We start from the raw sequence: 27739 nt of genomic DNA, 5'->3' as shown, positions 1-27739 counted from the left end.
GAGGCGGCTTTCTTGTTTAAAAAAAAATAAAATAAGCGAGAATAAAAAGGTGAAGGCTGGCGGCGGCTGCGCGGGCCACATGAAGAGGTCTGGCGGGCCTTGCGTTTGACACCCCTGCTCTAGGGCGTCGCGATTCAAAAAAGTTTGGGAACCCCTGCATTAGGGCTTTTAGGAGTACATAAAGCATATGCCGTAGATTGGAGCCAAGTCAATCACAAACATTAAAAGCAGTTGGCGAGGGAGTGAGAGAGGCTGAATGACAGGTGCTTATTATCCTGCTGCCAAGAGCATTATCTGGGGACCACGCGGCTGGGAGTTGTTCACCCATAGGGTTACAATATTGTAATTAAATGCATGTTTGCAAATGTCATCAATTTAACTTTGTGTAGTTGTATAAATAATGTAATGGGAAGTAGCTTTTGTGAGGTTTGACAATGTAGCACGAGAATATGTTCAGTGACGGAAGCTTACCTTCAACAATTACCTATATTTATAAGCATACAATACAATTGTATAGAAGTTTGATACATTGTTTATACTACATTGCAACGAATTACATGTAAATACTGCTGCTAAAATGCACTGTGCATAAGTGAATGGAAAAAAATTAAATTAACAAATTATTGGACCAAACAGTTATAAAATGCTCATCATAATCAAAAATGGTGGCATACAAGCACCCCCAAACCATAAAAAAAAAAAAAAAACACCATCCATTGGTAAAGTCATTACCTATAACCAAAAAGATTGTTATGGAGCCCATACACGGTCCGTTGTGTACGCCCGCACATCACATAGTACGGTACAAAAAGTATGTGCTGCACATACTTTTTGTACTAGGTACACATCGTATCGGATCGCAGTGCATGCACTAGGGATGCGATCCGATCCGATGTGTACTATTTAAGTCCCAAACGGATCCGTTAAACGGACCGTGTATGGGCTGCTTTAGGCCTTAAAACCAATGAGGTGGCGAGTTAAAAAAAAAAAATATATATATATATATATTGCTTAGCTGCCTGCAACATTTCTGAAATACCTTCAAACCTGCCCCAGTATGCCAAAAAACGGCAAAATAAAACATTTTATAAAAAGATACAAATTTCCAGTTGCAATGGGCGTTCAAATATTTTATCCATAGAAAAGTGAATTTCAATCAAATCATTAAAATCAGATTACAAATGAAAGATCACAATAGTGAACCACAATGTTTATTTTCCTTTAAATGGGCATATAATTATGTGCAAAAACAGAACCCTCCATATCTCTTCTGCATATTGTCATTTATACACATCTACATGCCATGGTTTTATCTGCCATATTTGAAATGGGTAAAACTCTCAAAGGAACAAACAAGAAAAGTATTCATAATTTAATAGCAAAAGCACCAACTTTAGTGTAGTGCAAAATTATATTGCTTTCACCAAATTCAAAATTGTGTGTATGCTGTCACGATAGGTAATAAAGATGTTGATTTATTAAGCTCGGTGAAGTGATAAAGTGTCTGGTTTTTATCACCGGCCAATCAGATCCTACCTGTCATTTTTGAAACAAAGCCTTTAACTTCACAGTTCAGAGCAGATTGGCCGTTGACAAAGTACCAGCCACATTATCACTTCACCGAGCTTAATAAATCTGCCCCTCTATGTGTTACCATTTGGGAAAAAACTAGTATTACCCTAGAATCCCTGTTTCAAAAAAATATATAATTTAAGAATTGCATATACTAAAAATCGCTATAGGAGTACTGTACAGAAACCTACATAATACATGGTTTAGTGGAACACTGCATACGGCATCACATTGGCCACTGCACAGAGTGGCCTTCTTATTCTAGTTGTAAACATAAACAAATCTGTTGTTCTCCATGGTGAGATCAATGGCAAATTCTGCAAAAAATGCAAAATTCTGTGGCATATTTGTCTCACAAATGTTTTTTTAATTTTTTTCCAATCCTTCATTCTATTTCTGAACTCCCTAATCCCCTCCCCTCCCCCTCATGGGTTTATCCCAAAACCAGTAGCTAGCTAGCAATGACAATGCAGTGCCATTGCTGTCTTTCCACCACATGAACCGTGTGTAAAAAAAAAAAAAAAAAATAATGATGCACACGTAAAAAAACAAACAAAAAAAAATGATACATTCTTGTAGCATTTCAGATACTGCATATTTTTTATGTAGCTTGGCAAGGTACATTGCCTAATCCTATCAACGATGTGATAAACCATTATTCAACCTCTAAATGAAAGAATTGACTTGTTTCTCTTCTAGTAACAATTTAATTCTAAGCAACTAATTACTTTGAAAATTGACCTTAGTGTTATAGGTCTGGTCTATATGCATGCATATACGTTATGCTAAAATGGTCTTACGGTTATTTACAAAACAAAAACTACGTTCACACTTCCTGCAAAAAGGGCAGATCAGACACAAAAATGGCATGTGTGCAACCGTTTTTTACTTTTACATAACATCAGATTATATTAGCCCACATTTCTTTCATCAGATACGGAAACGGTCAAACTGGGTTTAGAAAATAATGCGTGTGACACCTTGGCTAAAAGTTTAATATTATTTATGACAGTCACACTGATGCAATGTACGTTAGTGTAGGTTTAAAGCTATTTCCTGTAAGAAAAGTCAACTAAAATTCCTAAAAATAGTCAATAATATAACATTTTCTAAGTGACGCGTCATTGTGGAATTGTCAGCATGGACAAGGCGCCTCACTCCTGGATGTGGTGAACAGCTTTCAAATGTCGCTTAACCCTCCGTTTCTCCTGAAAGCTCTTTCCACATAGCGGGCAATTATGAGGACGTTCCCCTGTATGTACTCGCTTATGCTTAGAGAAGTTGGAAGAATTATTAAACCTTTTATAACATACATCACACTGGAAGGGTTTTTCACCGGTATGGATTCGTTGATGACTAGAAAGCGCCGATGACTGTGTAAATCCTTTGCCACACACCTGGCACACAAATGGCCTTTCACCTGTGTGTACCCGCAAATGTTCCTTTAGATCGGTAGCCCTTTTAAAACGCTTCGAGCATACAAAACAAATATAAGGTTTAACTTCCATTTCCATAAACTGCAAGTCATCTTGGTCATCAGAATTATCCAAGTTGGAGTCCCAACAGTCCATGGTCCTTTCCAATAGAAGGTCTTCTGGTTCCGTAACATTGCAGATTTCTTCTCCTTTTATATTCTCTTGGCAGTTTTCAGTTTCACTTGGTAACAGTTCCTTGCTGGGACCTAGAACCTCATTTGCAGAATGGAGATATTTCAATTTAACTTCCATTGTAGTCTTGGGATTTTGAACCTGGCACTGAAATTTTGCAAGATCAACAAGATCATCATCCACATACTCATCATCTGTAGAATCATCAGATATTTCCACATAGATTTCATGTTCCCCTTTCATATAACCATTCAGGATTTGAGCTCCGGAAGTGGCAACATTATAGTCACATGCAGGAGACCTCGACATCTTTGCCTTAACACAATTTTCCAAAATATCTTTGAACGCATGTCCTTTGGCTTCGGCTCCGACATTGGAGATTGAGCACTCCGAAGGTATTTCCACAGCATTGTGAAACCGCACCAGTGGCTTGATCTCCTTAATGTCACCATCATTTTTGTCTTTAATATCTGCTGCCATTCTTGCACATTGAGGTTGCCTTCCATCTACACCAACGATCTCTCCATTTCCTTCATTGATTTTTTTCTCCGATATAAATTTGCAATCTTCATCGTCATTTAGTCTTAATGTAGGCAATATTTTCGGACCGTTTCTGCTCATATTACTATTATACAAGACCGCACCCATGCTCTTCGGAAACCCCATGCCATTTTTGCTTCGGAGTGGCTGCTTTATTTGGGCGAAACCTTCTTCCATTTTAACTTTTGCAAGTATATCCTGCACCGAATGGGTACGTTGGTGCTTCTTAAAATTGGAAGAGTTATTAAAAGTTTTCCCACATACATTGCAGTGGAAGGGCCTTTCTCCAGTGTGGATACGCATGTGCCCAGTCAACACTGAAGACTGAGTAAAACACTTTTGACATATTCTACAGCGGTATGGGCGCTCTCCTGTATGGACCCGTTCATGGTCCTTTAAATCTGAGGTACGCTTAAAGGCTTTGTCGCAATAGGAACAACCGTATGGCTTTTCAGACAAGAACGGACTTCTGACTTCTGCTTGGTTGGCTAGATCTGGAGCCTGGCCATGAAGACGCCTATGTTTTATAAAATTAGAAGCATCTTTAAAAAGTCTACCACATACTTCACACTTATACGGTTTTTCATCAGTGTGAGTACGCTTGTGAGTTAGTAAAGAGGAGGACTGTGTGAAGGCTTTGGCACATAATTCACATTTATAAGGACGTTCCCCCGTGTGTACATTATAATGGTCCTTCAAATTGGAAGTGCTCTGGAACTGCCGGCCACAGAGCTGGCACTCAAAGCGGTTAATGGCGTTATGCATTTGCTCGTGAAACATCAGCTCAGACACATACGGAAATTTTTCAGAACAGAGACCACACTCGAGTTCCATCCTAGCAACAGGGTCTTCCCTGTAGTATTCAAGGTCGTCAAGCTCCTCTTTAACCGCTAAAACTGGGGGAGCTGGAACGTCTATATTTTTCACGTTTCCCACCTTCATTGCCATCCCATCATGAAGGCTTTGTACAGAAGTACTAACCGCAATCGGACAACTAGAACTATATGGCTTTGTGCTGCCTTCACTGTCTTTATGGCATGGCCTCAAATTGCTATCTTCTTCATTCTCTGTGCTGCTGAGCATTGCAAGTTGGGCATCTGCGAGATTTTTGGTCATGCTCAAGGTTTTTGCTGCTCCTGTCTACATCAAAAAACCTAAACATAAAAAAAGGAAGAGAAATGAATCAATGAGAAATAGTGCAAGTAGCAAATCAGCAATGCTTCATTAGAAAATACAACTATTTATTTGTGTGCAACATACATGCCCTGCACTCCATCAGCACCCAGCACTCTAGGTTGCAGCCTGATCAGCCAATTGGTTGGTCAGGCCCAGGGTCTATTGACCTGCTATGTTGAAAAGAGTGGAGAAGTTATCCATAGTAACTAGCTTCTACATATCATTTTACATCATGTACTTGATAATGCTACCTCAAAATCCGATAGGTTGCTATCGCCAACTTTGCCAATTATTGATGTCTCCACTCTATTCAGAATGGGATCATTTGGTCTACAGCAAGTTGGTTGACAGTCATTAGGTCGACAGTCAAAAGGTTGACAAGGTTTTTTTTTACCCAAATGTCGACACAGTCGACATGGACACTGGTTAAAGTGCACCGCATCGTCTCGCATGGCTTGCTACGCTCGGCACACTATTTTATTTGCCCACCACGCCCTAGTGGATGGTAGAACATGAAATACCGCCTGTCAGCACAACGGGTCCAAAAACCCTATGTCAACCTATTGACTGTCAACCTAATGCTTGTGTCGACCTAAAGCCATGTCGACCAACTTGATGTAGACCAAATGACCGTATCCCCTCTATTCATTACTTGATACATCAGCCCTCGTGTTTAAAAAAAAAAAAAAAAAAACAACATTAATTGACTAATTGGAACTCTCTCTGTCCAAGCTTTCATTAATCTCCCCCAAACGCTATTCTAAAAAGTTGTAGATTTTGACATATTTGATAACCCATCCTACATCTAAAAACACTGCACTTTTGCAATATACTCATGTGGGAGAAAAAAACACGACACGTTTCGTCTCTAAGACTTCATCAGGGGTAAAAACCAATAGCTGAATTAAGTATGTGCAGCTGGTCCTAGTAGGAACTTCTGCTTCATTCAATAAAAAAACATCACAGTGAATCTTCCTATTCTGGATGCAGAGCAAGGAGGTCATTACAAAAACGTCCTGCACAGATATTCTTCCTAGCAAGGATCTGTTCAAATAATTACAGAAGGCCACCTTCCAAATATATCCAGAATTTTCCTTATAACTGGACCATACCATAAAATCACACTGTGATGTTTTTTATTGAATGAAGCAGAAGTTCCTACTAGGACCAGCTGCACATACTTAATTCAGCTATTGGTTTTTACCCCTGATGAAGTCTTAGAGACGAAACGCGTCGTGTTTTTTTCATCTATAATAAAAGGACTACACCCTGAAATGGACTGGGCCTAATCATTGCGAACACCATCGAATATAAGGAAACAAATTTTTGAAATGCTTTATTGATTTTATTATGTTACATTGGGTGGGAGGTACAGATTTTGTAATAGGTAGCGCACCCCAATCCCCCCCCCCCTTCTTTTGATACTATATTATTCCTCACTAACAGGAGGAATTTTGGTGGTGCTGCACACACAATTGAGTCAGACCCCTGTGTGTGTGTGTGTAATATATATATATATATATATATATATATATATATATATATATATATATATATATATATATATATATATATATATATATATATATATATAGTGTCCAAGCCTGCCGGCACTCAGCGTAGTAGACAACAGTCCCCGGTGCCCAAAGAGGGCTAATACATACACTCCAAACGAAATGATGGCACTCGAGAGGCAGATAATAATGCGAATGAAAAACATATATTGTCAAGCTTTCGGGGACTTAAACCCCTTCTTCAGGACAAACACCTACAGTAGGTGTTTGTCCTGAAGAAGGGGTTTAAGTCCCCGAAAGCTTGACAATATATGTTTTTCATTCGCATTATTATCTGCCTCTCGAGTGCCATCATTTCGTTTGGAGTATATATATATATATATATATATATATATCTCTTATATATTTAGCCAGATCTGTCACTCAACCCCTGTGGAGAACGTTCCTGTGTAAAACAGTTTCACTTTCATGTGTATGACGTTCCTGTGTAAAACAGTTTCACTTTCATGTGTATGACGTTCCACCCCCTTGACATCACCTCCCCCCGCCCAGCCAGGGCTACAGTACACGCCCACCATCCACCATTACTCCACAGCTACCATCCACCATTACTCCTGCACATCCCTACCCTCTGCCAGGACCCCCGCGACCCCCCTCCCGCGATTCGCGGGACCCCCCGCGATTTGTGCCCCCCCCCCCCCGCGACCCCCCCTCCCGCGATCCGCGGGACCCCCCGCGCCCCCCCCTCCCGCGAATCGCGGGACCCCCGCGCCCCCCCCTCCCGCGAATCGCGGGACCCCCGCGCCCCCCCTCCCGCCATTCGCGGGACCCCCGCTTTCCACCCTCCCGCGAGTCGCGGGACCCCCGCGACCCCCCCTCCCGTGGTTCGCGGGACCCCCGCGAACCCCCCCTCCCGCGATTCGCGGGACCCCCGCGACCACCCCGGTATCCGGACTATTGTTAGACAGCACTTACATCGACAGCCATTACATCGACACCATTAGTTCGACAGCTCAATAGGTCAACATGGTTTTAGGTCGACATACCATTAGGTCGACATGTCATTATGTCGACAGCTCATTAGGTCAACAGCTCATTAGGTCGACAAGTTTTTAGGTCGACACTGCCATTAGGTCGACAGTGTCTATGTCGACAGTCAAAAGGTCGACATGGGTTTTTTCACTGTTTATTGAGCCGACATGTGCCGACAGGCGGTATTTCATGCCCTACTATCCACTAGGGCGTGGTGGGAAAATAAAATAGTGTGCCGAGCGCAGCGAGGCACCGTGCCCGAAGCATAGCGAGCGGCTGCGGTACACTTCAAACTGTGTCCATGTCGACATTTCGGCCAAAAAAAACAGTGAAAAAACCCATGTCGACCTTTTGACTGGCGACATAGACTCTGTCGACCTAATGGCAGTGTCGACCTAAAAACATGTCGACCTAATGAGCTGTCGACCTAATGAGCTGTCGACCTAATGAGCTGTCGACATAATGACATGTCGACCTAATGGTATGTCGACCTAAAACCATGTCGACCTATTGAGCTGTCGAACTAATGGTGTCGATGTAATGGCTGTCGATGTAAGTGCTGTCTAATATCCGTCCCAGACCCGACCACCCCCTCCCGCGATTCGCTGGACCTCCGCAACCACCCCCTCCCGCGAAACGCGGGACCCCCGCGAGCCTCCCGCAAATCGCGGGACCCCAGCGACCCCTCCCTCCCGCGAGCCCCCTCCCGCGATTCGCAGGACCCCTGCATCCTCCCTCCCGCGATTCGCCGGACCCCTGCGACCCCCCCTCCCGGCATTAAAAGGGCCCCCCGCGACCCCCCCTCCCGCGATTTACGGCACCCCCCCCTACTGTGATTTGCGACCCCCCTCCCGCAATTCGCGCCGCCCCCTCCCGCGATTCCAGAACCCCCCGTAGCGCCCCCCTCCCGCGATTTGCGGGCCCCCTCGGCACTTCTCGCGATTTGCAACCGCCCCCTAATTCACACATTCGGGGACCCCACCTCCCGCGATTCATGCCCCCCTCACGCAATTCACGGCACCCCCCCACACACCCCTTCCTGCGATTCGCAACCCCCCACGACCCCCCCTCCCCCGATTCATGACCCCTCCCGTGATTCACGGACCCCCGCACCACCACCCCTTGACTCACGGCACCCCACGCGCCCCTCCCGCAATTCACGGACCTCCGCAACCCCCCTCCCGCAATTCACTAACCCCGACAACCCCCCTCCCGCAATTTGCGGACCCCCCTTCCCACGATTCAAGCCCCCCCGCGCCCCTGTCCACGATTTGCGGACCCCCGCCCCCTCCCGCTAACCGCGGATCCCCACACACCACCCCCCCTCCCGCAATTTGCAGACCCCCCAGACCCCCTTCCGGCAATTCCACCCCCCAGCGGATCACCGCGGCCCCCGCTCCCGCGTTTCACGTACCCCCGTGACAATGGGGGATCCTGTACCACCACAAGCAGGTACCGCCCCTAGGTGGGAAATCCGGCCCTGGCTGCCGCACTGCAGGTTTCCCCACTGCCCTCTGCACCAGCGCCACAACTTTTATCAATGTCTTGCCCACATACCACTATTATACAGCCTCCTGCTCTCATGCACGCTCACTCCCTCCCAGTGGGAGGAGACGCTCACCCACTGCCGGGAGCTGCATACTGTCCCCCACCCTCCTCCAGTTCTAGGGATGCCCATCGACCATCAATGATTTTCAAATAATCGATGGTTTATGGCCGATGTTGAATACTTTTGCCATCAATGTGGGAGGACACTGCCCTGCCTCCTGTTCTCCTGCCCCGTAACTTCCGCCAGTGGAGACCCGCTCACCCTGTGTTGCCCACATTCCCCTATCATGCTTTACCGCCCAGCCTCCTGCTCTCATGCACCCTAACTCCCACCCAGTCGGAGGAGACACTGACTCCTGTATTTCTGTGCTGCCACGCTGGACCCTCACCCACTGGCAGAAGCTGCACAGTGTCCACCACCCTCTTTAGTCCCCCGTATGCCCACACACCCCTATCACTACCCAGCTTCCTGCTCTCCTGAACCGTAACTTCCACCACTGGGTAATCGCTGACGCTGTGTTGCCCACATACCCCTATCATGCCTCATATCCCAGCCTCCTGCTCTCATGCACCCTAACTCCCACCCAGTAGGAGGAGACACTGACTCAGGGCCACCGTCCGGTACTCCTGTGCTGCCACGCTGGACCCTCACCCACTGCCAGAAGCTGCAATACAGGGCATCTTTCATACAATTCTAACCATATTTCTCACAATACAAATGTTCACAAATTAAGGGGCGTAGCCCCTTACGCCGGTGTGAAGAGCGCCCGTAGGGCGCGATGAATCACCTAGTATATATATATATATATATATATATATATATATATATATATATATATATATATATATATATATATATATATATATATATACATATACATATACATATATATATATACATATACACACACACACACATATACACACACATATATATATATACACACATATACATATATACAAAGGAGAGGCCCTTTTCCTGCGCTTATAGAATGAAAGCAGCAACTCTGAAGGGTCTTCTGCTAGACAAGACCCAATCGAATAGACATAAAGAAAAAAGGGGGGGGATCAGAGTGCGCTAAAGAACAATATGTCACTTAAAAAGGTTAATTATAAGAGATTTTATCTGATTGACTGAATGCTTATGCGAGAGACAGTGACGGGCCAAAGGTTGGTCACTATGCCCAGTCTGTAGGGCTTGATAGGAACACTTTGTTGAGACACAACAGTTCTCATCCTTTGCCCCTCCGCAAGGGGTTGCCGTATTCGCAACTCTTGCGTGTTAGGCGCATTACATCTGAAGAAAGCCAGGTACCTCAGGCGTTGGATGATATGGTGGACAAATTTGTCCAGCGGGGTTATCCACGCTCCTCCCTAATACCCATCAGGGACAAAGTTTTGGCCACCCCCAGAAATAATACCTTAGTGGTTAAATCTAAACCCACATTTGACACAGTTGGTAGGATCCCATGGGTCAATCGTTTCTCCTGGGATAGTAACACCACTACGGCCCAGGCCAAGAAGTGGTGGCCTGTGGTATCTTCTGACCCAGACCTGCCACTTTTGCGAAATACCCGTCTTATGCCCAGCTACTCCAGACAGTCCAATTTTAAGGATCGCCTGGTGAAGTTGGACATTACGGGTTGGGATAAAAAGGTGCCATCTCATTTTTTAACTAGGAAAAATGGTTGCTTCAGATGTTTAGGTTGTATTACATGTCGTACCATGACTGTTGGGTCCAATTTTAAACATCCTCATACCCAGAAGGTGTTTCAAATTAAGTTTCCTTTGACATGCAGTTCCACGTATGTTATATATCTACTCACGTGTCCATGTGGCTTGTCCTATGTGGGGAAAACCCAGCGCCAATTCAAGGAGCGCATGGCCCTACATAGGACAGCCATTAATCAAGCCCTACAGACTGGGCATAGTGACCAACCTTTGGCCCGTCACTGTCTCTCGCATAAGCATTCAGTCAATCAGATAAAATCTCTTATAAATTGACCAGATCCCCAAAAATCTTAGGGGGGGGTAACAGAAATAAGCAGTTACTTCAATGCGAGAGCAGGTGGATTTTTAATTTGGGCACGTTGGCCCCGGGAGGCCTTAATGAGACACTGGGGCTCCAGTGTTTTTTGTGAAACTGTATGGTATTGATATATTATAATTTTTTCATCTTTCTCGATATATATCCCAACATGTGTATACTACGGTGTTTTCTTTACTTTAATTATTCCATGCTATAGCCATATGTGGGGTTGTCTGCCTGGTGTGGTGCACGGTGGGATCGATTTGAGTTGACATGTTGAGTCGACCCCGCTGTTTGCCACATCAATATTATATGTATCATGCCATAATGTTTTGCACTTGCCGTTTTTATTTTTATTTTTATTTGCATTGGGCCACATGTTCTGTCAGTTTCTCCGCTTTATATATTGCTGTGGTTATCATTAATTGGTGTTTTTGCCATTCATCATTTTATCAATGATGACACATTGTTTGTTTACCGCTATTGTTGTCCTTTGTTGCATAGCAACGTTCTGCCCTCCGGCAGTCATATGGAACGTCACACTCCCGGCGGCCATCTTGTGATTGGCGGGTGGTGCGCGTGTCAGTGGTTGGCGGAAGCGCAGCTGCGAGGCTGTCACTTCCGGCTGCCTGCACGCAGCACACCCGCTGTCTCAGTAAGCTAAGGGATGTGTTAGACGCTTCTTTTACTGTCAGCTGGACCCGAGGGACGCCCACAGCCATGAGTACCTTTATAGGTTACCTGGCATTGTGGGACGCTCCCAGTTCCGGCAGGTGAGTGCAGGGCGTGCTTGATTGGGGTGGGGGGAGGGGTGGGATGGGGTGTGTTTTTGTGTATATATTGCCATATGTTTTATAATCTTGTGTGTGCTGTGTCCATCCCTGACGACGGGGGGTAACCCCGAAACCGTTGGAATAAAGGACATTTTAATTGCAGTCTGCTGAGTGCCGCTTCCATTCTTCCATATATATATATAGTTTTTATTTGGTGATGGTAATTCATTAGAGTTGCTCTACACCACACTAGGAGGCGCTGTTCTCTCCCTTATTTTTTTTTTGAAAATTCATCTACCTGATAACAACTTGAGAAAACGCAGCCACCCTAAATGGGAAAGTGTTATTTCATTGTACGTGGACAGTCACCATTTAGCCACATTCTTAGTTATTTTTTGTTTGATGAGAAACTTGACTTTACTAGAATAGAATGTAGCGCCCTACTCGGCACAAATTACAGACAGCCACCTCAGGAGGCTGCAATTTTAAGTGCGTCCCCCACTGCTATTTGAAACCAAACTGAGCAACAGTTAAATTGCTCCTTTGGGCTTCACTAGTGGCAGTCAGGAGGAAAACCATTTCAATTCCCACATTGTGTTCCTTTTCAACACAAGCCTTTTTTTTTTTTTTTTTAAAGCAATGAGTAGCTTATACAAGTGATGATATTGGAGTTGCCCAATACAAAATAACTTGGAGGGAAAGGCGAGGTTGGCTAGTGATAGTGAATACTGCAGAATAAGAGATCATTTTAAAAAAATAGCTCTCACAAAAAACTTCCAGGCTAAGATAAAAGCACCCTGAATTTTTTTTTTTTTTAACAAAATTCTGTTTTCAGCCTTCTTTTTCACCATTAAAATGCAATAAGGTAATTGAAATTGCATGAAACTAAAAATATAGCCCAAACTTTGCTGAGAACAATGGCCTTTGTCCCAAGGCTCACACACATCCTAGTCCTGAGATAACTGTATTTGTGTAAATGCCTAGAAAACATGAAAGGCGCTATCTGACATGACTTAAAGATGGCCGCCATTTAGAAAAGTAAAAATTAAATAAAAATAAAAAATAAAAAACTGGTTTGAACTATTGTCATAAAGGGGCAGTACGGATGGTTTAATGGTTAGCATTACTGCCTCGCAGCACTGAGATCATGGGTTCAATTCCCACCATGGTCCTAACTGTGCAGAGTTTGTATATTCTCTTGCGTGGGTTTTCTCCGGGTACTCCGGTTTTCTCCCACAATCTAAAAATATACTGGTAGGCTAATTGGCTTCCAACAATATTAACCCAAGAATGTCTGTGTGTGCGTGTACATGTTGTAGGGAATATAGATTGTAAGCTCCACTGGGGCAAGGACTGATGTGAATGTTCAAATATTCTCTGTGAAGTGCTGCGGAATATGTGTGCTCTATAGAAGAAACTTAATAAATAAGGGGAGACAACTTACAAAAATTTATTTTTAAAAAGGTCAAAAACCTATTGAACTACGTTGTATGAATTGACCTACACAAGTGCGTTGTCAAACAATACTTCTTGCTATTTCCTAGGACATTGGTTCCCACTCTGGGTGCTTCGGGACACTTAGTTGTGCTCTGGGTTAGTGGTCCAGGACCAATTCTAATTACTTATGGTCAATGTAAGTGATAAAACCAGTAGTTGTGACTTGTGACATCCAATCATAACATATCTGGACAAACAACAATGTGCTCAATTCTATTCAAAACTATGTAAATAGCCCCGGGAGGGAGCTCCTGGTGCTATTCTAATCGGTGTGCTAGTATTGGAAAATGTCAGCATTTTCCGACTTAAGAGCGCCAACGCGATGCTATTTGCACCACACTAGGGCACAAAACAGCATCGCCGCCCCAGTTTTGTTGGATTTATGCTTGTATCCTGGGTGGGTGTGAGCAGAAATACACTAGCAGGCGATAGCAGTGCTCTGATTAGAATAGAGTCGGGAGTTCCCTCCCTAGGATGACATATAAACACATTTTACTGAATTTTTATATTATTTTCTGACTTTTTGAATAAAAAACTTTTTACCTAGGGGTGCCGAGAAAAAATTCTGATACTACAGGGTGCTATGATTCCAAAAACATCTGAAAAAAAATACTGGCCTGGGGGTGTTTATAAAAATATATAGGTAACAAATGCAGACACAACGGGAAAAGTAATGAATGACGAAAACAGGGCAGTAAACATCTGTGCCGCTTTTAGAATGCAAAAAGCCTTACACAAATGTATTGAACACAGTATATGAGTGGGTAACAAAGAAGGAGGTTAAATAGATAGGAGCAAATCAAAACAATGCTTCCGAATTATCAGAAAGCTACACACCGTCACAATGTGCACATAAGTGGGGGGGGTTGTAATGAGCTGCAGTAGGACACTAGCTCTGTAACGAGACACAAATAGCATCCACAGATGTGTTCCAATGGAACAATCTAAGAATGAGTGCCAGCTCCTTTGATAAGGCTATAGGCATGCAACATTTGTTGACACTTGTCTTTACATTCCATTGACTGGACAGATTTACAAATGTCACAAGCCCTTATTGATTTCCTCATCTCTATACATATTGTTATTCAAATAACTGTTTTCCAGCCCCGATTATTGCAGAAAGCACTGATATAGAAGAGAGGAAAGGGATGCACATTATTAATAAAATAATAGTTATTAAAAATGATATACATCTGTAAAACAAAACAAAAAAAATAAATTTAAAAAGTTGATATTTTTCGACAAATTACTATTCGAGATAAGGCAATGCAAGGTTTTGAACTTGTGCTTAATTGAACCTACCCCAAGGCAAATCCTAGTGGTTATGGCCCCTATTCTGGTTCACTCGCAAAGGCAAATTCCTTCTCAAATGGACAAAACCATGTGCACTGCAGGTAGGGCAGATGTAACTTGTACAGAGAGAATTAGATTTAGGTGGAGTTTTACAATAAAGTGAGAAATATATTGCAGTGTAAAAATGAAGCAGCCGGTATATTCCCTGCACAGAAACAAAATAATTCACCAAAATCTAATACTCTCTGCATAAGTTACATCTGTACCCCCCCCCCCCCCCCTGCAGAGCCTTGTACTTGTGTAGTTTCACGGTGGCACTTCCCTGCGGATCGCATGCAAATCGATTTGCGTACAATTCGATCCGCGATGAGATTTAGCACACCCTCACTATCCACATCATCCCGAAGCACGGCGAGCGCGGAAAACGAGCCCGATGCGTGGATTACTTGAGGTGTAATCCGCGTGCGCTCGCCACTCTTTATAAAGTCAACTCCACGCCGACGTGGATAGTGGGGATATGAACAGGTTAGGAGGACGCGTACTGCATCGCTAAATCGCATCACAGATAGAATCGTATGCAAATATTGCATGCGATCCGCTGGTAAGTGCCGCCGTGAAACTACACAAGTACCCCTACTTTTATTGTTAATACAGAACCACTTTATTCCCATACAGTTTATGCTGCCATATTCTAGGCCAACTTTCATCCAACAAGTCGGTTGGTTGGAATACATATCTGGTATTGGATGGGAGCAAATGTAATCTGTAATTTGTCCCGAAATCTGGAAACGGACAAAACCTGTTGCTCAGACAAGGTACTGTAGTTGAATGTGTTTGATTTAACCCTGCTGTTCTGTTTTGGTCTATTTGACCCAAAATGAAATTTGCTTCTGTATAAGTTAAACATTTACGTAATTATGATTTCCATATTTTAGGAAAAATATTTTATTTTTATTTTAAAAAAAATTCTAATTATGAGTAGTTAGTACTAATGTACTTTTCGTATCTATATGACCCGATGTGAATATTATATTAGTAAATGTATGACTTCCATAAACCCCAACTGGAACAATAATTATCTTAAAGAGGAGAATATTTTTGGAAAAACACTCAAGCCCTACAGACAATGGGGCAGATGTATAAAGCCTTTTAAAGAGATACATGTGAGGGTCAAAGAGTGATAAACATCCAGCCAAACAGCTCCTGATTGTCATGTTATAGGCTGTGCTGGAAAATTGCAGTTAGGAGCCAATTGGCTGGATTTTTTTTTCACTCTTTATAATCCTTGCATTGATCTCTTTTTAAGGCTTAATACATCTGTCCCAATATATGCCACGGATAGTACATGGCCCTAACTGTGTGGAGTTGGTATATTCTCTCCGTGCTTGTATGGGTTTACTCCTACAATCCAAAAATATACTGGTAGGTTAATTAGCTCCCACAAAATGAACCCTAAAAATGTCTGCGTACATGTGGTAGGGAATACAGATTGCAAGCTCCACTGGGGCAGGGACTGATGTGAATGTTCAAATATTCTCTGTAAAGCGCTGCGGAATATGTGTGTGCTATATAAATAACAGCAGTAAATACCTATGTAATACAACTTTATATAGGTTTCTCATTTGTTTGTTTTGATTTGTTTATCTGAATGTTTATTTAATAAAAAGTTTTGAGAATATCCCTTATTTAAATATTAATGAAAAGCGTAATATTGACTAGAACAGTACATGAGTACGTTAGAACAACAGGGTTAAAAAATTTGACTGAAAGTTTTTTTCCTGTTTCCTGGGTTTGTGAGAAAATTGTTGATTGTCACTTGCTCCCATACAGTAGCAGATTTTTAGTATAACTAACCAACTATTTGGAGGGTTGGATGAAAGTTTGTCTATGGTATGGTCAGCATGAACTCCAAAAGGCAGCTTGTACAGGATTACTGAAGTCTTCAACAACCCCTGGATCACAGCAGTAAGCAAGAATGATAAGCCTTTAAGAGAAGTACTAGCCAATCAGCAATAATCCGGGTCGCTGATGTCAGAAAGGGGGCGGGGCATTGTCAGGGGTGGGGGAGGAGGCAGCGCTTGGAGCTGACGCTGTCTCCATTCTATAGTGTGAATGGGACCATGGTCGCTTGACGCAGGCTACTCGTTCACGCTGCACAGAAACTTGGGTTCCGACCTGGTATTACCCTTTCTTTTTACTCGGGACGGAATGCTAGGTTGTTGGACCTGGATAATTTCAAAAGGCTCTTTCACACCGTACATCGACCCGGCAACAACCCAGATCAGGCCTAGGTTATTTGTACAATGTGGAAAGGGGTATTCGTGTCCTATTTATCTGGGGGTTTTGTTCTAGATTTGGTCAGCACCATCTTTGGATATAGGGACTAATTCATGGCTATGCCGATACTTACACAGAGAAGCCATTGTTGGCTAATTGTATGCATCTAAATCGCACATGCGGTGATGATCTTGCAATGGGGGGGGGGGGGGGGGGGGAGAAATCTGCGTTGGATGCTACATCTTTGAACGCAAATGCAGAGATCTGCGAGTCTGATGGCTGCAGCATTAGCATATTATCCCACATTGGCAGCAGACATATTTGCAGCTGCAAATGCTTTAGCGAACATTTTGGACTCTGCCAGAGATCCAGTATCAAGCAGGCAGAACGCAGAAATGTTAGAATATCTAATAAATTATAATTTTTTTTATTATTATTTTGTTGTAACATGGGTTCAGAGTGCGCTTTCTCCATTCTGTCTTTTCCTCCTCTATAGGACTACCAAACTTCTGTTGCAGAAGCTCCCTATTCTATTGCACCCATATTCTGCAAGGAGAGAATCAAGTGTAGAATATTACAGTTACAAACTGCAGAAGCCGCTGGTGCTATTACTGTTTATACCAGAAATATTTTAACTACACTGATCATAGCAATAGTACAGGGGACACTTGCGAGCTACACAAAGAAGTCATAACATGTTTATACAATTACATTTTAAATGAGTTCAAATATATTTTCCCTAAACAGATAATATTGCACAACTATGGTTGCATTTCTGCTACACAGAGCCCTGCCACCATCCCAGTCACTCTGGTCCCTGCCCTCCTGCCAACACAACTTGCACACTGGCCTCTGCCACCTCACCGACCTGACAGTATACCAGGTACTGTGCCTCCTAGTTGGTATACTAACCACTCTGACCCCTTACACCAGCCTGTCAATATACCAGGTACAGTACTGTGTCTCCTAGCCAGTAGGTCAACCACTCTGCCCCCTTACACCAGCCCAACCACACTGGCCCATCAGTATACTGGCCACTCTGCGTCCTAGATAGGAATGCAGGGGGCAAAGGGTCTGATATACTATCTAGGATGCAGAGCGGCTGGTATACTGACGGGCCAGTGTGGTTGGGTTGGTGTAAGTGAACAATGGCTGGTATACTACCACACCACCCCAACCACCATGGCCCCTGCCTTCCTGCCACAACCTCAGTCACCATGGTCCCTGCCACCCCCCCGGTCACCAGGGCCCCTGCCTTACTGGCACCCCACATGGATCTTGCCTTCATGCCACCCACTCAAGGCTCCTGCCTTCCTGCCTCCACCCCAGACACCATGACCCCTGCCACCCCACATGGCCCCTGCTTTCCGGCCACCACCCCAGCCAAGCTAGCCCATCTCTGCTGTGCTGCCCTTGCATCCCTGCCTGCCCACTTGAAGTGCCAGAGCCCGAGCCCCCTCTGCCACAAGGGGATGATATCTCATCCGCCCCAATCTCAGTTCATCTCTTCTCCCGATATGCAGATCTGTCCCAGCTCCCTCCCCGGTCACACAGCACCCGGCGCTGCGAGCCTCAGCCGCCGGCCTACTGCCCCGGCTTCCCGGCCGCCCATTGTCATCCCCCGATCCTCCCATTGGCACGGTGGGGTCTTTGTCATCAGCCCCACTCCCGCCGCTCCACTTGGGCTTCCCCGTCTCCGCACCATGGAGGTAGCGTGTTACCTTCCGGTGCCTCTCGGAGCACTGGGCCGGGGCCTCCTCTCTGGGCCAGTCCGCGGCTCCAAACTTTCAGCCAACTGCAGTGCACCTCGCCTGCAAGAGCTCAGCCATCTTTAGCATCTTCCCATCCCCCATAGAGCTTCATTCCAGCGGCCTTATCATCCCTTTAATTTAGGGCCGTTAAAGGGGATGGCAGAGGCTTTGTTGTCTGCAGACAGTAACTCCTCCTCGCCAGATCCTTAAAGGGACAGCCCGCCATCCCTGTATGGCCCCAGCCAGGGACCTGTGGTGCTGCTGCTGCTGCTAACACTGCTAACACTCTGTATTGTGCACTCACTCCTCACATCCAGACATTAGTCCATTCCTTTGGGGCATATTTATTTTTAATTGCAGTCTGCCCCAGAAAGTGAGGATTCCTTCTATAGCCAAATATTGAAGCAGTAGGAAAGCTTGGGATAGTGATATACTGTAAGTAGAGGTGATAAGCTCCAAATGTGTTTGAGGTGTTTGGGCCTGATTCTGAACCGCTCCCTAGGCAGCGTAAATTAGCTGCCTAGCCCAATGCCTGCATCCCCTCGGTAGCATGCAAGGAGATGTGTATGTGAAAAAATCCCCTCGCATGTGGCCAAAGGGGAAAGAAAACATTCAATGGTCACTGATGGCCGAAAAGGGGGCAGGCCCTGACGTCATGTGACATCAGCTGCCCGCCATGAGCAGGCATCAGTCCGCCTGCGTTCTCAGAGGTAGGCCCATAAAATTCTGAGCTTTCCCTGATGCCACCGCTGTCAGTGCAAATGCCTAGGTGAGTGCGATAATCGCCGCAGCTGGTCACACAGGAGATTTGCATATGCGCATATATATGTGCCTCCACCATTGGAAATGGGGCCTAATTCAACCCCTTCCGATCAAGCCTGAATCAGACTGTTCCATCCTTAGATGGAGTTGCCCATTAGAAGCCTAACTGAAAGGGATAGTCAAAATTGAATGGTAAATCTAACCGTGTGTGCACACTATTAGTTGGTATTTTATCTCCATCCACTTAATCTCTCGCCAAGGCTTAAGGGGCCTACACACGGGGAGATGTTCCTGAGCAATGTAGATTGCTGTTACAAAAATTTTTTTAAAGAATTATGGCGCTATCTTGAGATTGTGCAGCTAGGGAACCGATGAAATCGGTGTTTGTCGATCACCAATAGAAGAAACAGTGCAAAGAAAGAGATCACACAGTACCCCTCAGCGCACAGGTCTTCAACCTGTGGCCCTCCAGATGTTGTGGAACTACATGTCCCAGCATGCCCTGACAGTTTTGGCATGCTCTTGTAGGAAAAAAATGTGGGAATGCATGTTGGAACATGTAGTTTCACAACATCTGGAGGGCCACAGGTTGAAGACCCATGCCTTAGCGCTATCTCCGATACTACATATAGGGGTTTATTCTAGTTCATTCTTTCTGACAAAATCCTTCTTAGATGGACAAAACCATGTGCACTGCGGGTGGGGCAGATGTAACATGTGCAGAGAGAATTAGATTTTGGTGAGTTATTTTGTTTCTGTGCAGGGAAAATACTGGCTGCTTTATTTTTACACTGCAATATAGATCTCACTTTGAAGAAAAACCCCACCCAAATCTAATTCTCTCTGCACAAGTTACATCTGCCCCACCCGCAGTGCACATGGTTTTGTCCATCTAAGAAGGATTTTGTCAGAAAGAATGGACTAGAATAACCCCCATAGAAAGAGACCATACAATCAAGATGGAATACAATACATAACTTTTTGTGAGAATCGGTCACTGCGGTTTCATGAATCCCAAATCGAGTAACACTTTCTCCCAAATCTGAAATAGATTATCTCCAAATCCCTCACAGTTGGGTTTTTTGGAGAAAACACAACAACTTGGTGTAGTATGTTTAACACATGAATTGGCATTTATTTTAAATGGTACACTCAGAAATGTGCGGTGAATAAAAAGCACATCAAGGTATCCTCAAGGCAAAAATCAGCCGGGCTTTTCCTTAAAGGTTCGGCATCCACAAATATACTAAAGAATCTGAAATCATAAATCTCCGCAACATCCAAATGTTTGAAATAGGATGAGCCGGAGATAAGACAAAACAACACAATTGGTGCAGTATATCATAAAAGTAACAATGTGTTTTATTTTAAAAAATGTACTCACAAAAGAAGACTGAATATAAAAGCATATGACCAATCCACCAGGCAAAACTGCTGGGCTAACTCCACGCAAAGTCTCTCACCCAAGGATGTAAGGGAAGTAGATGGAGTCCAGGCGCCAGCACAAGGATCCCACAGTACAGTGGAGTGGCAGAGCAGTAGATCCAAGGTAGACAGTCCCCACACACTTAACGCGTTTCGGACTTACGTCCTTCATCAGAAGTGTCACTTCTGACGAAGGACGTAAGTCTGAAACGCGTTAAGTTGTGTATTGTATTCCATCTTGATTGTATGGTCTCTTTCTATATGTAGTATCAGAGATAGCACTAAGGGGTACTGTGTGATCTCTTTCTTTGCAATGTAGATCGCTCAGCAAAATCGCTTAGCACACAGCGCTGCAGGATGTAGGGATTGCCATCGTTGCCATTGATGGCAATTCTGCAACTGCCCATTGATAGTGCTAAACTATGCAATGGATGACCATTGATATTTTTACATATTGATGGTCATCCGTTGTGTTTTATTGATTGGCCTATGGGCCAATCAAAACACGGGGGTGGAGCTTCACGGGTGTCAGGGGGCGGAGCTATGCTCCGTGTCCCGACACTTAAAAAAAAAAAAAAGCAAAACATAGTTTTGCTGTTCCATCGATGGAGGGAAACCAACTGGTTCTCCCCCATCGAAGGCAAAAGTATTCAACATCGGCGATGAACCATCAATGATTTCGAATAGTCGATGGTCGATGGCCATCCCTAGCAGGATGTGTCAGCGCTGTGTACTGAGTGATCTGTCAGGACCAGTGTTCTTCGATGAGAACAGTGGTCCTGATCGGCAATTAACTAGATTTATCCAGCATGCTGGATGTTACTCACCTGGCGATAGTGACACACATCGCTATCGCTAAGGCCCTTACACACGGAGCTTAGAAAATGACCTGAAATTGCTCCATGTGTAGGCCCCATTAATATATAGATACCCTTAATTTGCTGATATTTGGATATAAGAGAAATGGTGGAACGGGATAGGCCAGGTAATGATAGGTTGTTTTTGTTGAAAATGTGTGAGGATGTGGATGTAGCTAAATTTCTGTACTGCTATGAACAGCCATGGTATGTACTTAATCAATGAAGTGGTTTATTTATGTTATACAGGTTACAGCCGTACTCACTGTTATACACAGTCAGGTCGCGGAGCAGTGTTTGGGGGCGGAGTTGGGTGTCATACAGCTCATCAGCTGGGGAAAGTGTATGCTGGGAACAGGTGGAGGTGCAGGATCACTAGAAATTGTTGTGATAGCAATATATTGAAACTATTACTGGTGGGGACTACTGTATGCAAATAACAAATATTATATAATTACATAAGGAATATAATGAAATCAGAAGAATCAGGGAATTCAGAGAAGACAGATTTCAGAACAGTGCACTGAGAAGGAATAACATGACAGGTTCAGTGGGGGGGAAAGGAGGATACCCACATAACTAACCTACTGATTACCAGTGTGGGAGGAGAGTCCACCAAGAGAGAAGGAAGCAGGAGAGGTGGTTCAGAGTGGGGAATCCAGTCCTTACAGTAGAACTAAAGCAGGTCATCTGAGAAATTACTAGGGTCAAGATGAGGGGTGACATTTACTGGGATGCGATTTGATTTTAGCCAAAAAAATGAGATGCGAATTGCTGTGAAAATCACACTTTTTTGGTGATTTTTCAATTCGCATCCAGATGTTTTCATATTAAAAAGTATACATATCGCCAATTTAATGGGATGTGAATTCGGGAAATCGTTATTAAAAATCGCAACACAAACAGACCAGGTTGTGATGGCAATTTTGTCAGAACCATGCACATATCAGTGCGTTCTGTGCATGGTTCTGTCCAAAAAAAATATGTTAAAAAAAGGTGAAAATAAAACAGCGTGGGGTTCCCCTTCTTGAGCATAACCAGCCCCGGGCTCAAACAGTCGGTCCTGGTTTCATAAAATCACGGGTCAAACAGAGTAAGGGTCCCCCGGATTTTGGGCAGGGATCCTGTGGAAGTGGGGACCCCCCAATGAAGGGGTCCCCCCTCCAGAATTTACCGGCGCATGCTGAAGTTCGGGGCTGTCCCCGATGCCCCTTGGGCTGATAAATTTGTAAAAGTAGATGAAACAATTGTACATTCTCTGCATATGTTACATCTGCCCCACCTGCAGTGCACATGGTTTTGCCCATTTTGAGAATACATTTGTACTGCGATCAGATCTAAATAAGGGCCAATGTCTACTTGGATGCAGTACCTGTAACAACAGGTGTGCAATATAACTGTTATTACTATCCCCCCTCCAATACACATTGAGACAGTCAGTTAATTAGCAGATGAATCCCAACAAATGTTTATATCCCCAAAGTACACAAATTAAATATAATGCTGGGCTTGGCTCGCTTACCAGTCCCCACCACTCTTGCCCCGAGTCCACTCCGACCACGAAGACTGCTGCTGCGGCTCCCACGTCTGCCCACTTTCCTGCGTCACAGCTGCTAGGGCACAGGACCTCCACCCGCCATCTCTTCCATGTGACGTCAGACGCATGGGCGGGCAGCGTCAGCGTTGTGACATAACTTGCCCGTGCATCACTGCCCGGCCCGCTCTGTCTAATACTGCAGGAGGGGAGGGGGACTCCCGGCAGGTCCACATCCGTGGTGACGGGCTGCTGCTACCACAGCATCTTCAGCAGCCCATCACTGGACAGAAGGCTGAGCGCAGGGGGAGCTGGCGGGCCTTGGGGCCCCTCAGGTCATTGGCTGTCCCCCTTGACCCCCCCCCCCTGTTGCCAGGCCTGCATACATATCCCATTCACATATCCTCCGTCCCACGGTCCTCAAGAAAATCCAATGAGGGTACCTGTGGAAGGAATCCATACTTATGGGGGTCCTCCGGCGTAGATCAAGTCCTCTTTGGTCCAAGTAGTATCCAGGGGATTTGGCAAAAAAACAAACCAGATTGAAATTAAAGACATTGGTGTCCAATTTCCTCTAAACTTCCCCAGTGTCCTGGATGAACGATATTGTGCATACACACTGAATGAAATGCTGAACAAACATGATAGACCAGGGCCGGATTAAGGTGGGTGATCAGGAGATCTAGGGGCCCCCTGTGGACTGGAATTATATACTGCCGTAGGCAGGCACAGCAGAATGGAATTATATACTGTGGTAGACAAGGCACCAGTGGACTGGAATTATATATACGGCAGTAGGTAGGCACCACAGAACTGGATTTATATACTGTAGTAGGTACTGGTAGGCAGGGCACCTGCGGACTGGAATTATAGAAGGCAGTAGGTAGGCACCATCTGACTGGAACTTAATACTGCGGTAGGCAAGACACCAGCAGACTGGAATTATATACTGCAGTTGGTAGGCACCAGTGGACTGGAATTATATATACTGCAGTTGGTAGGAACCAGTGGACTGGAATTATATATACTGCAGTAGGTAGGCACCAGCAGACTGGAATTATATACTGCAGTAGGTATGCATCAGCAGACTGGAATTATATACGGCAGTAGGTAGGCACCAGAGGACTGGAATTATATACAACAGTAGGTAGGCACCAGCTGACTAGAATTATATATACTGCAGTAGGTAGGCACCAGCAGACTGGAATTATATACGACAGTAGGTAGGCACCAGCAGACTGGAATTATATACTGCAGTAGGAAGGCATCAGCAGACTGGAATTATATACGACAGTAGGTAGGCACCAGCAGACTGGAATTATATATACTGTAGTAGGTAGGCACCAGCAGACTGGAATTATATACGACAGTAGGTAGGCACCAGTAGGCTGGAATTATATACGACAGTAGGTAGGCACCAGCTGACTGGAATTATATATACTGCAGTAGGTAGGCACCAGCAGACTGGAATTATATATACGGCAGTAGGTAGGCACCAGCAGACTGGAATTATATATACAGCAGTAGGTAGGCACCAGCAGACTGGAATTATATATACGGCAGTAGGTAGGCACCAGCAGACTGGAATTATATACGACAGTAGGTAGGCACCAGCAGACTGGAATTATATACTGCAGTGGGTAGACATCAGCAGACTGGAATTATATACGACAGTAGGTAGGCACCAGCAGACTGGAATTATATATATATATACTGCAGTAGGTAGGCACCAGCAGACTGGAATTATATACGACAGTAGGTAGGCACCAGTAGACTGGAATTATATACGACAGTAGGTAGGCACCAGCTGACTAGAATTATATATACTGCAGTAGGTAGGCACCAGCAGACTGGAATTATATACGACAGTAGGTAGGCACCAGCAGACTGGAATTATATACTGCAGTAGGTAGGCATCAGCAGACTGGAATGATATACGGCAGTAGGTAGGCACCAGTGGACTGGAATTATATACGACAGTAGGTAGGCACCAGCAGACTGGAATTATATACGACAGTAGGTAGGCACCAGCAGACTGGAATTATATACTGCAGTAGGTAGGCATCAGCTGACTAGAATTATATTTACTGCAGTAGGTAGGCATCAGCACACTGGAATTATATACGGCAGTAGGTAAACACCAGCGGACTGGAATGATATACTGCGGTAGACAAGGCACCAGCGGACTGGAATTATACACTGCAGTAGGTAGGCACCAGGGGACTGGAAATATATACTGCATTAGGTAGGCAGCAGTGGACTGGAATTATATATACGGCAGTAGGTAGGCACCAGGGGACTGGAATTATATATACTGCAGTATGTAGGCACCAGCGGACTGGATTTATATATACTGCAGTATGTAGGCATCAGCGGACTGGATTTATAATATACTGCAGTAGGTAGGCACCAGCAGACTGGAATTACATATATACCGCAGTAGGTAGGCATCGCGAACTGGAATTATACACTACAACAGTAGGTACTTGCAGGCACCAGCAGACTGGAATTATGTATATTAATATAAATAAAATAATACACTACTCAGAACACTGAGTATGTAGGCAGTGGTACCAGGGGACTGGAAGTATATACAGCAGCAGTAGGTAGGCACCAGGCCGGACTAAATTCACAGCAGTAGTATAAGTAGGCACCAACAGAGAGGAGCAGAGACATGACCTCTACCAACTCAACACTGAAATGAACTAAGATGGCGGGTGGGAGGCAAAATATATTGGATGCCGGATCTCGCGAGAATCTGATGATGGGCAATGACATTTTGCCCGCACACTGGGATCCAAGGCAGATGGGAACATCTGCACGGTGCTCAGATCCCTGCTCGGATTGCCACCATTCGGGTGGGCTCAGATCTGGAGAATCCGGGCCCGCTCATCTCTACTTATAATCAGTGATACTACTGAGGGCAACAGTGGGCAATATGTATAAGCAACGCTACTACTGTGGGATACAGTGAGCATTATATATAAGCAGCACTATTACTGTGGCCAACAGTGGGTATTATGTGTAAGCCACCCCACCACTGTGGACATCGTGTGTGTGTGTGTAAGGGTTCTACCACTGTGGACATTATAGCCCTTATTCTGGTTCAATCGCAAAGGTAAATTCCTTCTGAAGTGGACAAAACCATGTGCACTGAAGGGGGGGGGGGGGGGCAGATGTAACATGTTAATATAATAACATTACTCTGTTAATGGTACTGATATGTGGTCACGCCCCTTCCCAATAAACCACGCCCCTAAAAAATGGTGTGTGCCGAAGTTGCGCACTCTCCGTGTTTTGTCTGTGGTGGTGGTGCTGAAGGCACCAATTCCCTTTTTGGCAAATGGACACCAAAATGGCTAGTTACAGTACTAATGCTCTATAAGGTGAATAAGATTGTGCTACTGTGTGGCGTAATTTGAAATGTTAGTACTGTCGTGTGTCCATGCCCCTTCATTCTGAGACCACATTTGTTTTTTCGGTGTGCGCTGTCCCTTGTAAAGTATGAGAGGGCGCAAATTTTAAGTTTGGCCCTGATTTAATACTAAGGGTTTGCTTATTATTTTAAAGGTATTCAGTATTATTATGTTGCGTTTTTTTGTAAACATGCAAAGTATCATGCAGAGATTTGCATTGTGTATTTTCTCCACGATGACACAAACACGCAATATTAGTTGTTAAACAATTCTGTAGCACTTGCGCTCGAAGCTTACCTCTTATAATGACTGAAGAGATCCATCCACCCATTAAAAAAAAGTACCATTTGAAGCCCTTCGTTACCTAATAATAGTGGTCATTGTAGCACCCTGCACCTTTCAAAACCCGTGCATTCCTCTAACCTGGGGTGTCGCTGTCTTCTTTGGTGCAACTAGTACAGTCTGGTCTGTATTTAGATCTACACCAGACTGCACTATAAACACCACAGCAGACAGTGACACCCCAGGCAGGGGAGAGGAACTGCACGGGTTTTGAAAGGCGCAGGATGTTACAATGAAGACTACATTAACGAACACCAAAATATGTATGCTTTCTTCAGGCACATAAAAAGGGCGCGGCTTCAAAGCAATGCAAACACTGCAAAGTTCCACATTTTATTAATGGATAGGTTTCCTTGCTGTTCATTTGGAAGTAATTTTCCTTCTAACTTCCATAGCCTGGAGAAGGTGAAGCAAGCCATGATTAAGGTGCATGTGTCTATGCATGCCCTTCTAGCTGGCTGCCTGTTACACTTGTTCCTGTAAGGGATGTATTCCACAGTACAAACAAAATATATTTATACGCTAGCACAGTGGTTCCCAACCCTGGTCCTCAAGTACCCCCAACAGTGCCCGTTTTTCAGGTCACCCGGCAGGTGCACTTATTATTCAGGCACATTTGAAAAGATCAACAAAAGAACGTAGGGCGCTTGGGTACGACAAGGAATACACAATTTATTAAAAAACATAAACCACAACAATACATACAATATTACAATTAAAACCAAGGTGTCACTACGGTGCTATAGAAATAAGCATTAGACAATCTAACCCCTTATGGTAGAAAAAAGGGGGAT

The 27739-nt window shown here is 44.5% G+C and overlaps 1 protein-coding gene across 2 annotated transcripts; it reads right to left on the bottom strand.

Annotated features, from left to right (window-relative positions):
- Positions 1–1175: 1175 nt before the first annotated feature.
- LOC146042475 (uncharacterized) lies at positions 1176–18756 on the bottom strand. Of its 2 annotated transcripts, none has more exons than XM_083162468.1 (2): positions 18561–18756; positions 1176–4873 (listed from the first exon to the last, which is right to left on the bottom strand). In XM_083162468.1, exon 2 carries the CDS (start codon positions 4833–4835, stop codon positions 2727–2729), a length of 2109 nt encoding a protein of 702 aa, XP_083018594.1. In that variant the 5' UTR covers positions 4836–4873; positions 18561–18756; the 3' UTR covers positions 1176–2726. The 2 variants fall into 2 exon arrangements, with proteins under 2 accessions (XP_083018594.1, XP_083018593.1); XM_083162467.1 differs by having other exon boundaries at positions 18580–18756.
- Positions 18757–27739: the final 8983 nt, after the last annotated feature.

This window comes from Crinia signifera, chromosome 19 (genome assembly GCF_055691185.1).
Source record: "Crinia signifera chromosome 19, ASM5569118v1, whole genome shotgun sequence".
Classification (NCBI taxonomy): Eukaryota; Metazoa; Chordata; class Amphibia; order Anura; family Myobatrachidae; genus Crinia; species Crinia signifera.
Note: the sequence above shows the minus strand (reverse complement) of the source record. Positions and strands in the feature narration are given on the sequence as shown.

Bases quoted from the DNA above. Each gene is read 5' to 3' on its own strand.
- LOC146042475 (XM_083162468.1), bottom strand. From the start codon at position 4,835: ATGACCAAAAATCTCGCAGATGCCCAACTTGCAATGCTCAGCAGCACA.